Genomic DNA, 14,194 nt, shown 5'->3' on the forward strand with positions numbered 1-14,194 from the left:
GGAGGTAGTGTTGTGGTCAAAAGCCACGAAGGTTGTATGCTGGACCTGGCAGTGGGCGTGTCTGTCTTCTGATCTAGTTACATAGCTCTGGGCTCTGTGGGCTAAGCCAGAATGTCGCTGTGTATATCAGTGCCATCTAGTTTCTTCTCCTGTTTTCCACCTGGTGGGAAATGCCACTTAGTGTGTTTTGCAGGGAACTACTTGTGATTGGGGAGCCCATAGGGTCAATAGTTTCAAAGAAAATGAATGGGAAGTGGGGTACAGAGTTCCTATGTGTTCATGTGGCACAAACTATGCAACTGACTTGTTTTTCTTTTGATTTATTTATTTGAAAGACAGAGTTACAGAAAGAGAGCAAGAGAGAGAGAGAGAGAGACAACAAGAAAGAGAAAGAGAGAAAGAGAGAGAGAGAGAGAGAGAGAGAGAGAGAGGAGAGAGATATACCTTCTATTTGCTGCTTCACTACTCAAATAGCTATAACTTTGCCTGGGCTGAGCCAGGCCAAAGCCCAAAGCCTAGAATTTCATCCAGGTCTCCCATGTGAGTGGCAGGGGCTCAAGCTCCTGAACCATCTTCTGCTTCTTTCCCAAGCACACTAGCAGGGATTCAGATCAGAAGCAGAGTGGCTGAAACTCAAACCAGTGCTCTCACATGGGATATTGGCATCACAACCCATGCATTTTTAAAAGTTGCAATTATAAAATTAGAAAATATTACCTAATTACTGTAGAAAACTAGAAATGTATATAAATAAATATCAAGAATAAAATAAAGCAAGTTCTAATTTTGTTACTTAAAACAAATGCCTCAGTTATTTTGGACCATCCCAGTACCTGATTCATTTTTTAATAGCTAAAATGCATATTTTGAAATGAAATAGAGGTTATAGTTGTACAACATTGTGTCTGTACTAAATGCTACTGAATTTTGTTACTTTAAAGTATTAATTTTATGTTTTATGAGTATGAATTCAATAAACCAGTTTAAAATTCTTATTTTATTCTGATATTCTTTTCATAGTTGAATAGGGAGTAAAGGGTCAAGGGAAAGTGGGTAAGACCATTGTTTCCACGTTTTCTCTTTCTCTCTTTTTTTTCTTATCTGGGGGAAAGGGGAGAATAAACGGGGAAGCCACACCCAGCCTCCCAACCATCCTAGGGTCCATAATTTGGGGCATACTCTTAGGGCATTGCTCAAGTGGTTTTGATAGTTCTGAGGACCACAGGTGTTGTAGCTCTGCCTGGTCTGCCCCCATCCCAACTCACGCTGTTCAGTGGGAGTAGTTGTCCAGCGAGGGAGCCCACATTCCACCTGCTGGCTTTGCCCCGCCCTCCCTGGTTCTCACGTGTGCTGGTTGAGCAATACGGCCCAGTCTGGTACGGCTCACCTCACCTTGGCATTTGCCAATGGATGTTGTAGCCTGGCTTGTCCCAGCTCACCTCCAATTCCAGCTGATGCTGGTGGAGATTACAGCCCAGCCCAGCCCAGCAGGCACCGAATCTCAGGCATAATGTGTACTGGTATGTGTTGTGACCGAACCTGGCTTTATCTACACTCTATTCTGGTGCTAAGATTAGCCAGTGGGTGATGTGTTATGGCCTGGTCTGCCCCTGACCTGCACCAAATGTATGCCAGTAGGTACTGTGTTTTGGCTTGGTTTGAGTTGCTTCCTTTCATGGTTCTTGCACTCACCTTCATGGACTGTGTCCCTACAGAGGAATTTCCCAAGTTCTTCCATCAGACCTTATCCTTATGCCAGATCTTGGTGCACACAGGTGGGTCCATGGGCCAGTCCTACTTAGTTCACCTCCTGACCTAGCAGTAACAGTGACCTTTCCTGACTGGTCTTCAACCCATTCTGGTTCTTACTATTGGATGTTCAGCTCAGCCAAACCTGATCCACACCTAGACACAGCTCACACATGGCTCAGAAAGGGCAGAGATCTAGCCTGGTCTGTCCTACACCTACTCTGGTCCTCCAGAGTATCAGTTTGTGCTGGGGTCTATCCCAGTCTGATACACCCAGCCCCAGTCCACACTTGTGCCAAGTGACAAAGCAGCCATATCCAGACCAGATTGCAGCTTCCATTCCATCCCCCACATTCACCAGTGGGAACCATCACCCAGCCAGGGCGTTCCCTTAACTCCCCAGCTAGGCCTGTTCCCAGCCATAGATTCTGCGCATGCCAGTGGTTGCTCTGACCCAGTTTGGCATATCCCTCACTTGTCATGACCTTTGCCTTTGGATGCTGTAGCCTCGCCTGACCTGGCCTGCCCCCATTCCCTACTCTCACTGGCTGGTGCTGTAACCTGACCCTGCTCAGTCTGCTCCCATCGCTGGCTTATGCACACCAGTAGGTGTAACAGCCTAACCCGGCATGACCTGTGCTCCAGCCTGGTTTCTGCTCTTGCTGGTGAGCTAAGGCTTGCTTCGCCCTACCTGGTCTGCCCCCTTCCGAAATCAAACCCACACATTAGTCAACAGTTGGAGTTACTTTGCCCAGCTTGCCCGACTCCCTGGCCTGGACCATTTGATCACCAGTGGGAGTTATGACCCACTAGGAGAGTTTCTCAAGTTTCCTCATTTGTCCCACTCCCAGACTCAGATGTCATACACACAGCGGGTTTTAGGCTCTTGCCCAGCATAGCCTGCCCCTTCATCTTGGCTTTGTATGAGCTGGTGAACATTGTGACCCCGCCCGCCCCACATGCTGTTTCAGGATGCACATTTGGGTACCACAGCCTGGATCTGCCCAGACTGTTCTCGGTTCCTGTACCTGTGAGTGATGGCACGTTCCATGGTCACACCTAGCTCAGCCCATCCCCACCTTTACTCTTGAGTAACCAGCAGGACTTGTATTTTCACAGGGTTGGGCTCACACATTCCCCACAGAATCTACCCCCAAACCTGGGTTCTCTCCTGTGCTGGTTAGTGTCATGGCCCTGCCTAATGTGACCCGTCCCCTGTTCTGATATTCAGTCAAGTACTACGATCTAGCCTTGCTATAAAGTCCCCCAGCTTTAACTTTTGCATGGACTGGCATGTGGTGGTCAGCACTGTTCCATGATAACAAGCTTTACGCAGGACTCATATGTGGACTGCTATATTAGTCCAGCTTCTCCCCTCCAAACCACCAGGTCTCAGTCCCCTTGCTTACTTGCAAGTGCAGTGGCCCTATTGTTGTGAGTCCCTCAGGATTTATTTCTCATCAACATGCACAGTGGCCTTATCCATGGATGTCCCTAGGCAGCAATTGGACACCCCTAAGACTCTAGAGCTTGCCGCCCAAAAGCCTAGGACAGGCTCGCCATGTGGCTGTGGTGGCTGTGGCCAAGGCACCAAACATTGAGTCTGGCCTGGTTCAGGAGTCCCTAGCAGCTTCCAGACTACTGGAAGCTCCTACCACCTAGGTCCTGGGGTCAAACTCCCCAAGGTTCCTTCTGCTGCAACATGGTGGTGGTAGGCAGAGCCAGGGTCCACCCTAACTCCCAAGAGATCCTTTCACAGCATGCTTACTTTGAAGAGAGAAACCTCTCCGGCCCAGGCAAGCCCAGGATTTGCTCGCCATGGGGCAACGGTGGCTGTGGCCAGGGCCTCAAGCATTGAATCCGACCTGGCTCAGGTACACCCAGCAGCCACCAGGTTGCTGGAAGCTCCCGCCACCCAGGCCCTGAGGTCCTAAATCAGTTTTTTAAAAAAGCTATATGTCCTCTTCAAGTAAACATAAGAGAAATAAATTATCTGGGTTGTCAAACCCCCAGGAAAAGCTCCTCCCCCAACCAGAAGAGATACCAGGTCTGAAGATGTCTATGTCAGGAAGTAAGTTTATTTGATAGCTAATGTTTTTCTTTCTAGAGTGGAAATGAGTTCCTACTGAATAACATTGTGTCAACTGCCTCACAGTAATAATTCATTTATTTTATAGAATAATAAAACATTACCATTCATCTTGCCCCCAGTTTAAATTTTATGAAAGGTCCAAATAACAAAATTGAGAGGCTACACTGGTAGAAGTACTTTCTAGAGGAACATCACAGAGAAAAGTAGATGTGGAAATAGGATGTGGTCAGGGAGGAATGAATGCATGAATAGCACCTACAGGGAAGGAACTTCCAGGCAACTAGGAAAAAAACATCAGAAAATAAATAGAAGGTTAAAAATATGCTAAAATGAATAGAAACTAATACATTTAAACTTTGAAGAAAATGTCAAACAGTGCCATCGTTCCATACGAATCCCAGTTAACGCAACAAAAACATTTAAAGCTTGTTATTTAAGGAGGCAATTGCTGAGTTAACTGAGATTCAAACATCCCCAATCCCTCCTTTCCCAGGTATACGGAATAAATGAAAAATTTGTTATAATATTATCTAAACCTCTTCAGGATCCTTAAAAATTTCTTTTTCTATTTTCATTTTATTTGAGAGAGAACAAGAGTGAGCAAGGGAGAGAGAGAGAGAAAGAGAGAGAAGAAAGAGAATGAATCTTCTATTCGCTGATTCACTCTCAAATGCCTATAGCAACCAGGGCTGCATTAGGCTGCATTAATAAAAAACTCAGACCCAAGAATCTGATCTTCCATTGTGGGTGGTGGGAACGCAAACATTTGAGCCAGGGCACCTATGAACACAAAACTGCAATCTAGGGGAGTCCAGATTTGGTTCCCAATGTGGGCTATGAATGTCTTGAACAGCATCTTCGTTGATCTGCCAGACTAGCACACATTCAAGATTTCCTACTATTTCATTCCTACTTCATTTTAAATTGATTTTGTCAGTGTGAGACAAAAGCGAAAAGATGCTTTTGGGTTATGGAAGACATTGATGCACATTGAAATAATGTAAGATATGGAGGATTTGACATTAGGCTTCAGCAGAGGGCAGATGCCTGCCATCTGGGCCCCTGGCCTGTAGCTCATGCCCATTGCCATCAGTCACTTGTCACACTCCACTGCGGCCTGAGGCTCAGTACCTTTTTCTTGCTTTCCTCTTTCATTCAGCTCATTTTCAGGCTCCCCATCTAGTTTCTCCTTTGCATATCCCACATGCAGACACAAGGAAAGGAACACAGCAGCAGCCTCTTCGCTGCCTGGCTGCTTGCGAGTAGTACCTTTGCGTCCAGCCTCCTTCCTTGGCCCAAGTAACTCATTTTGGGATATTGGGCCATATGGTGAAGACTGTAACTTTGGCTTAAGGAGCTGTAGAAGCAGGATTTGCAAGTGTGGCAAGTGCTTGTAGACTCCTCTTCACAAAGGTATTCTCACCAAGCTAAGTCAACTCCAAATAAACGCCTTCCTCTACCTACTTGAAAAGCAGATGCACCTTCCAAGTTTGTTGAAATTGATGCTTGCTTAACAATTTGCTCTTTGAAAAAAATCACAGTCTAACAGATACTCTAAATTGTTGACTTATTTATGAATGAGCATGAACTAGTCACACATGCTGGAGCAATGTTTGCTCAATGGTCCGGAAAAAAAAAAAAGGCCCAACTTGTCAGTACCTGCTGCCTGTTGTTCTATGAGCTGAGGCTTCATTCCTTATCAACTTGCACAAGAATCTAGTCACACTATGCATTGCAGACTTTATGAAACTGACGAAAGGCTTGTGAGACCATTTTGGGGGTACCACATCACATTCGTCACGACCTAGTCCTGTTATGATTGGAGTGCAAGTTATCCCCTGGTCCAGGTGATCTTGATGTTGAGGACACCTGCACTGCCTCTGATTGCACTGAAAGTAGCAAAGGACTTACGATTAACATTTCTTTCAAAAGTGATTTATAAGTGGAGTTCACCTTACACTACATTTTCTCGAGTGTTGGTATTTTGTATTGAGTTTTATTTCTTCTTTATTGCTGTGGGAGACAGGAATAAACTTGCTTTCATAATTGATGTGTAAGCTTTTTATTGGCAAGGCAGATTTATAGAGGGGAGAGACAGAAAGAACTGTCCGATGGTTCACTCTCCAAATGGCCACAACTGCCGGAGCTGAGCCTATCTGAAGCCATGAGTCAGGAGCTTCTCCCAAGTCTCCCACTTAAGTGCAGAGTCTCAAGGCTTTGGACCATTCTTTATACTGCTTCCCCAGGCCACAAGCAGGGAGCTTAGAAGGGAACTGGAGCATCTGGGACACAAACTGGCATCCATATATGATGCTGGTGCATGCAAAGTAACAATGAGCTATAGCGCTAGGCCTGATGTATAAGATGTATTAACAATAAGTGATCAAGGAAAATGATATTCACTATCATTATTCAGATACCTGTCCTTCATCAGGCTTTGTACTGCATTGCTGATTCTACAATGACAATAGTTAAAAAGGACACTCAGGAAATCGATGTAAAAAAACACATTCTGCAGCATGAAAAATTCGAGTTTGTTGCAAATTCATGGATTTCACAATCTCTTTTCTGGTTTTTTTAAGCGTTGTGGTTTTGAAATAATTTTGAATTTCCTTTAAGGCCACGAAAATAGCACACACAGTGCTCAAGTTACCCTGTATCCCGATCCTGCAATCATTAACATTGTGGGAAGTCACAGACATAATGTTCCCCTACCTCCTAACAGGTCAGTATGTGTGTTGTGAGTGCAAGGATGCTCTCCTCCATGACCACTGGACAGACATCAAAGAGAGAAAATGACATTGGTCTATTGAGACTGTCTTCCAGAGAAAGGAATGTCCAACCTGCAGATCATACAAGGCTAACTAGATCAGGTTGGTCTGCTCCTGCCCAGGGATTCACATGAGGGACTTGGAAATCAGACAATCTATAGTAGGCTAATTTCTTTTCAGTTGATAATTTTGTATGACTGAAGATAATATTATAATTATCCAGGTGGTCCTTGGCAGAGAAAAGTTTCCTCACCTTGAAACCAAGGTCCCATTCAAATGCTACCAAGGATCTCGATAGTTCCATTGATGGCCAAGATCTAGTCCTGGATCGCATGTACTTCATTTTCGTGTCTTTAGTCTCCCTCAGTCTGGATCAGTTCTGCATCTTTCTTTGCCCTCATGCCTTTGATCAATTTACTATTATTATTTTTGACGATCTATTTTATTCATTTAAAAGGCAGAGGAACACAGAGAGAGGGGTATACAGAGAGATCGTCCATCTGCTTGCTTATTCCCCAAGTGACTGCAATGGCCAGGGGTGATCAAGGCTGAAACCAGGAGCCTAGAACTCCATCTGGGCCTCCCACATGGTGATAGGTACCTGAGCAATGCATTGATCCACCACCAGTTTCCCAGGCACATCAGCAGGAAGCTAGAACAGAAGTAAATTAGCTGGGAGTAGAACTGCTCTTATGGGATACTGATATCATAACCAACAGCTTAACTCACTGTGCAAGAAGGCTGACCTTTAGCGTTTTAAAAAGTGCTCAATTTGGGTTTCCCCTCAATTTGGGTTTCATAATGTCTCTGGACATTGTGCATTTTTTGCAGGTTTTTGTCCCATTTCTGCTTAGGTTTACTTTCATCACTGTATGATTCTATTTGCCAGGTTTCTTCACCATAAAGTGATAAGTATAATGCAATTATAAATCAATAAGAAATTTATAGGCTATTGTGGGCAGGCAAATTGAGGCTATTTTCTTATTGTCTTTCATAGCAGTTTTGTTCTATGAAATCACCATGAATGTGGAATTAGTAAATACAGAAGCATTATTCCTAGCGCAGATACAGGGTTGGGTCCCCAACATATCTTAATATTCACCCAATCAGCTCCTAACCTTGTTTCACGTGTGCTCTGGTTTAAAGATGGCAGTTTGATCTGCAGTGTTGACTCACTGACATTGAATGCAGGGTCAACAGTGCTGCAATTCATGCCTGAGTAAGGCTTGTCTAACACATGTAGGTTTTCCGTCAGATGCTTCTCAGCTTCCTATGCTTACCAGCTCCACACAACACTGCAGCACCATGCTTGGGGGCTTTTAGAACTGTGTAGTCATCAGCAGAAAGCACAACAGTGCTGGCAGGAGCCTTGTTTGCGTTATGAAAGCTCACATTAGAATTCCCACTACAGCTGGGAATGGGCAAGTCAGAAGACTCACAGTTTTTGCTGTTTTGTGGATGACTGAAAATTTCCTATGAAGATTAATTTTTGGGCTACTGATTTTAACAAGTGGGCAAATTTCATATACAGAGTCCATGAGTGATGAGGATTAATTATCTGCTGTTTCTATTGGACTTTCCCTTGCTGGTTTTGGCATCCATTGAGCTGTTCTCCCTCGTTGGCCACTGGGACTCCTTCAGGAGGGTTTCTGATTCCTTCTGGCGTGTTCCCAGCATTATGCGAGCATCTTTTTCTTGTCCAACATGATTTTCTAGACTCATCTTATGTTTTATCCATTCTAGCTCTAAAGTTAGACATTTTACCAAGGAGCTCTGATTCGTATTAGTGGAGAATGGCTCTTAGAGAACTGGGTGCTAGGTGGGCCAGGTCCTGGCAGGGTGTCATTATCTCTAGCCTCTGTTAGTGGACAGATTGCGGGAAACGTGTGTGTGTCTGTGTGTTTGTGCATGCACACACAGGAACACTAACCACTCACCTTGGATGTTGTCTGTCATCTGTTTCTATATCATAAATCTATTTCATTTATTATTTTATCTAGTTATTTTACCACGTAACAGACCATGAGGTCATATTTATATCTCCAGTTTGAGTCTCTGATACCGAATTGCTTTCTGTATTTGTTTCTTCTTTCTTTTTTTTAATTTGAGACAGTTCTGTAGGCTGTTTTCCATGTTCGTAGTTGTCTCCCTTGGCAGTTTGAGAACTTCCCCACTTGTTCAGCTGTGTGTGTGGAGAGTCACCAGTGTCAGTGGCGCAGTCTTGGATATCTGGCCATCTGTTCCTGCAGGACGTGTGGGCTGAAAGCTTATCCTCAACAAAGAGGAAAGAGGAGGTGCAAGAAAGAAGTTAATTTGTTGAGAGGTCAGAGTCCAGATTTTGGCTAAGTTCTTAAACAACATCAGAGTTTTTTTAAGAAAGAAAGGACCATCATATATATTTTTAGTTGTTATTGAAATTAGAAGGCTATTGTATCATGCCAAATTTATCTTGAATAAAAAAATTAGTTTGACAGAATTTTAATCTTTTGACATCCATGTGATGCATTTATTAGCTTATATTAAAATTATTTTATAGTTCCCTTAGATGCAGAACATTGGCTTTTACTATATGAGGTAAACTTAATCTGAATCTGTAAGGCTGATAGAAAGTTTTATTTTCAGCATTTGGGTTTGATATTTAATTTGCAGTGTTTTTAAGAGAATAGTGTCTAATTTGATGAACTACTTTGTTTTGCTGTGTTGTACCTAATATATACTAAAATGAAGAAGTATGCAGCGTAATCTTCCTTTTGCATGTTTGCATTTAAAAATTAAATTAAGGTACAGAGTATGACATTGATTTTGAATTTTAAAATAATAGCTAAAGTCGTTAACTTTTAAATACTGGTGATGGGAAGATAAGAACTAACCAGTTTTATTATGTCTTAATGAGAGGAATTTATTGTGGTGCAACATAGTGATAATATTCCTAAAGTGATTATATTGTTAAAATAATGTGGTTTACCTTTTCCACGAAGATATGAGATTATATAAATGCCCTTTGATTCATATTATAAATGTGCAAAAACAGAAAAATATAGACATGTTAGTCTTTAATTTCTCTTTCCCAGTTTTCACAAAGATCAAACCCTTACTAGTTTAGCGTTATGTATGTATTGAGAAGTATACATTTGACCCATACATTATAAAGCGTTTTGGCTTGTTTGATTTCTGTTAAATTACAATTATGCACTCACACATGCAAACCATGTGTCTCTGTTTGTATAGATTGACTTACTTCCTAGCAAGGCTACTTTTGGAAGTTCTTTTATGTCAGTACATGCACCTCCGTAACTTCTGCCTAGTATTCTATTATATGGCTTTGCCATAATTTATTTAAACATTTCCCATTGATGGTGTTTCTCCCCAGTTTTTTCTGTTACACACAAAGCTATATGACAGAACTTGTGCTTGTATCTTGAAACGTTTATGACAAGTGCTGCAAAGTAAATCTGGACTGAAGGATGGAACTTTCCTTCCTTATATGGAGGAAGCCCTGCAAGATGCTGTGGCACCGTTTGGGGTTCTCCTTCCCATTGGGCTCTTGTGGTTCACAGTCTTGGAAGTGTCTGACCAGTTGGCCTCACCCACTTGGCTTTTCTAGCTGTGATAATCTCCTGTTTCATGATGAGGCTGGTGGATCAGCTATCTGACATTGTATGCCCACTCCTCTGCTGAGGGCAGCTGCAGTGCAGGGCCAGACCCAGGCTGGCTCACAAGTGCCTCTTCCCAGTGGAGTGGTGGTTGATTGAAGTGGGAACTATAATTTAGCACTAGTTTGCAGGTCCTCTCGCATTTAATTGACTTGGACTCTCAACACTGCTTTATTCATTGAAAAAAAAATCAAGTGATTAACAGTTTTTAAAATAGAAGAGACAGCTTGGGTATTGCTTGTCAGGATGTTTGTTTATGGCTATGTTTTTAGATACTTTAATTTCCTTCCGTGGTAGAAAATTTAAGAGAAGAACAACAAACCAAAACAAATTGACTTAATAAAGAGGATGCTTCTAAATGTCATCAGATCTTTCTGTTTTTATTCTCTTGTGGCAAATGTTGCCAAATGGCTATTTCCAGTTCATTTCAAAAACAATTCAGTTTTATTTTGTTTTTCATCCATTGTTTATAACATTCATTTGTCATTTTTGTCATTTTGTAGACCTACCAAGAGCAGCTGTCAGGATCTTAAGCAACATGACATTCCTTTTTGTGAGTTTGTCATACACAGCTGAGAGTGCCATTGTAACTGCTTTCATTACCTTCATTCCCAAGTTCATCGAGTCCCAGTTTGGTATCCCAGCTTCCAATGCCAGCATCTACACTGGTAAGGCACTGCCTCGAGGGCTACTTGAAAACATGATCCTTGTGACCATTAAACTGAAATGGAATGAGTAACAACGAAGTACAAAGTAACGTTAAAGTGTTAAGTTCATTAACAGTTACCTTCACCCCAGATACTAGAAGGAAATCTTGGAATGTGTTCTGTATGACTCAGATTGTATTACCATGTGACATATTTACCAAGTGTGTTTTGGGAAAGGAGAGTTGCATATTTATGACTTTACAGTTCTTAGTTTAAAAAATGAAATAAGCTTTGACATTCAAATGTAAATGGTGATACTTCTTTATGAATTGTGTGACTCTTAAAGTATAAGTTAAAAAAACTCATAATCTAAAATGTCTATAGATTAGTTCCTAGAATCAGTGCTTTATCTTTATAAATGTGAAAAGATTTTAATTGAATTACCTGGGATGCTTAAAGTTAAAAGAAAATTTTATGATTTCTATTTTAGACAGTGTGTTTCTAGATAAACTGATTTTTAGAAGCCTTTGATGCATGCATTCATACTACTAGGTATTCAAATCTTTCATTGTTAGTTGGATTTGTAGAAATAAGAGACCACTGCCTCTCAGGTATTGGAAGAATTTTACTGTACTGTGTCATGTAATATTCTAGATACCTCCTCAGTGTTACCTGGATGGCAAATTGTCCAGAAAGTGGCCTTTCCTAAGGGCCACCTTATTAGCAAAATCTATTTATATAGTTAGTGTGTTTAACCTTTCAGAGGTCTTAGGCTTTTTCCTTTCCAATTTTATATTCAAGTTCAGTCAGCTTGAATTGTCTGAATGCGAATAGACAAAATTCTGTGGCTGTAGAAAGAGAAGTTGATGTGATGCATTCAGGTAATCATTTTGTCCTGCACTTCATCTTGTACATAGAAAATGGGAGGTTGGGTTGTGACCCATGATAGCAAATATGCATCTCAAGAGTACACTGTTGTCGATCACTGTCACGAACTTAAAAATATTTCTCTCCTGCCTTTGTTTAAAAAAATGCCTTTTAAAATTAATGTAACAGTTGCAGAGTATTTTGCGGTTTAGTGCCAGAAAACCTAAACCTCTCCTTTCTGCTTTGACTCTTCTACTAGCCTTTTTTGGGTGGTGATTCTTAGGGAGCGTTGTCTCATAATGAGATCCATGACTGTTAAGTTTGAGGCAGTGTCAAGCATTCCCCAAATTAAGTGTTGTTGTTGAGAGGATTGTAGTTGAATACATTTGGAATTTGCTGTGTTCAAGTTACTTTGTAGGATTCTGTACTGCTGGCCTGTTCCTCGGTCTTGCTATGCGTTTTACTCTCCCAGAGGAAGATGCTTGTTCCAGTCTCTCACACATTTGTTTGACCGTGAATCCCAGTTGTTTTGGGGGTAGCCTTCTCATGAGCAGCATTCCTTGGGATGCACATGTAGGGAAGCCATCCTTTCTGCCCTTGTTTCCAACCAGATGTACTGTGTGGATCCCCAGGCTACTGGGCAGGGAGGCAGTGAGAACTGGATAGGAACTGATGTGGCTTGATTGCATGCTGACCAAAGCTGTCTCATTACTGTTGCTAAGGGCAAGCTAGATTGGCAACTCCTATTAAAAAAAAATGGAGTGAGAAATGCAGCTGGACCTGCGATGTTTGGCTGCAGAGTTTGCTTGTGGTGTGGTTGAAGCAGCGGAGTGTGTATGAGTTACATTTCATGGGGGCAGTGGCTTTTAAGGAAAAGCATAATTTGCCCACCTAGAGTTTGGAGGAAAAGTCCTTATTTTTTGTGGAGGGCCATCTTAAGCATGGGCACAAGCAAGAAGGGAGGGTAAGGCTTCTTCTTAAAAAAAAAAAGATGAGAGACAATTCATGGGTTGAAAGTCGGGGATGGGGTAAAGATGGGCTCTGAAGGCAAGCAGGTAGGGATGGAAGGCATGCTTTCTGAATCTGAGAACTTGAGTCCACCTGGCTCGCACTGCAGTCACATGGAGGCCCCTGTGCCCTGTGGGAGGTGGTGACCCTCTGTGTGTGAGATGAGCGTGTCAAGGCAGCTGCCCTTCATTCCTCTCTCTAGTGCATGTACCCACCCAGCAGCAGGTCTGCATCCTAGGCCATTCTTCTAGGCATTGTCCTTCTGCTAAGCTGCTTGGGGTCCTATTTACTATTGGAGGCTAAAAGTTTTGAAACTGATATGCTCCAAAAGCTACCATGGTGGGAGAAACTCTGGAAGAGCAGTTGGACTGAAAAACTAAATTTTGCTGCCTTTGGTTGCCAGCTCTGTGACTTTGGACAAGTCACATCTCAAAACTTGAGCTCAAATTAAGAGTCTATCAGTAAAGTGAGACAAATCTCAGTATATCTCCCTATGTGTTGATGTTGTGGTGAGGTTTAAGTTAATGCAGTGAGTAGCAATCTGCTCTCATGGTTACTTACGTAGCTTCAAGCAGGTACACAATGTAAATGGGTGGCACCACTTAGTCATACATTGTATGTCTGTGGTCATGGTGATAGCATCTTACATTTGATTTCATATCGCTTGAACAGGTCTGAGAACGAAACCACCAAATGATTGTTATTTACTGAGAATAAAATACTGGATGTTTTAAGTGGATGTAAAGTGTTTGATCCGTGTATCTAATGCCAATGTAATACACATTACTGATTATGCTCGTTCTCCAGATGAGGAAACAAAGGCTCAAAGAGTCTGAGTAATTTGCTCTGAGTAACATATGTGGTAGAGCTGCATACCAGAGTTTCTTGCATTTTTTGGAGTCTATTAATCCTGGTATATGACTCTCATTAAAATATTATAGTGGACATATATTAATGTCATAATTCTGTTCAAATTTTTCTCTGTTTCCAAAGAGACAGCATTGGTCTTTTCAGGATTCTACCCCATTCAGCCTTTGCCACTGAGACATAGTCAACAATATTTGCTTTTAAATCACTGTGATTTAAAAAAAGGATTATTTATTTTTAAGGCACAGTTACAGAGAGAGAAGAGATAGGTAGAAAGAAAGAGAGAGATAGAGAGGGGGGAGGAGAGATTTTCCATTCTCTGGTTCACTCCCCAAATAGCTGTAATACTTGAGACTGGTTCAGACCAAAGCCAGGAAGCTGCTATGCTATGCAGGTCTTCACATGTGTGCAGGGGCCAAGTACTTGGGCCGTCACTGGCTGCTTTCCCAGGTGCACTAGCGGAGAGCTGAATTAGAAGTGGCACAGCTGGGACTCGAATCCACGCCCGTGTAGGAGTGAACTTTACCACCACACTACAAG

At 42.2% G+C, this 14,194-nt stretch overlaps 1 protein-coding gene across 2 annotated transcripts in view; it reads left to right on the forward strand.

The window, feature by feature from the left end:
- Nucleotides 1–14,194, forward strand: part of SLCO5A1 (solute carrier organic anion transporter family member 5A1) — a 117,440-nt gene that overhangs the window by 56,914 nt on the left and 46,332 nt on the right. The window contains exon 4 of one of the 2 annotated variants that reach the window (XM_040994587.1): nucleotides 10,769–10,933. The exons of the other annotated variant lie outside the window; for it this stretch is intronic. Within the exon in view, the coding sequence (XP_040850521.1) occupies nucleotides 10,769–10,933 (165 nt within the window). The remainder of the gene's footprint in view (nucleotides 1–10,768; nucleotides 10,934–14,194) is intronic. 2 annotated transcript variants of the gene reach the window in all.

The sequence above is a fragment of the Ochotona curzoniae genome, unplaced genomic scaffold, assembly GCF_017591425.1.
Source record: "Ochotona curzoniae isolate NIBS_2020 unplaced genomic scaffold, NIBS_Ocur_1.0 contig_1071, whole genome shotgun sequence".
Taxonomy (NCBI): Eukaryota; Metazoa; Chordata; class Mammalia; order Lagomorpha; family Ochotonidae; genus Ochotona; species Ochotona curzoniae.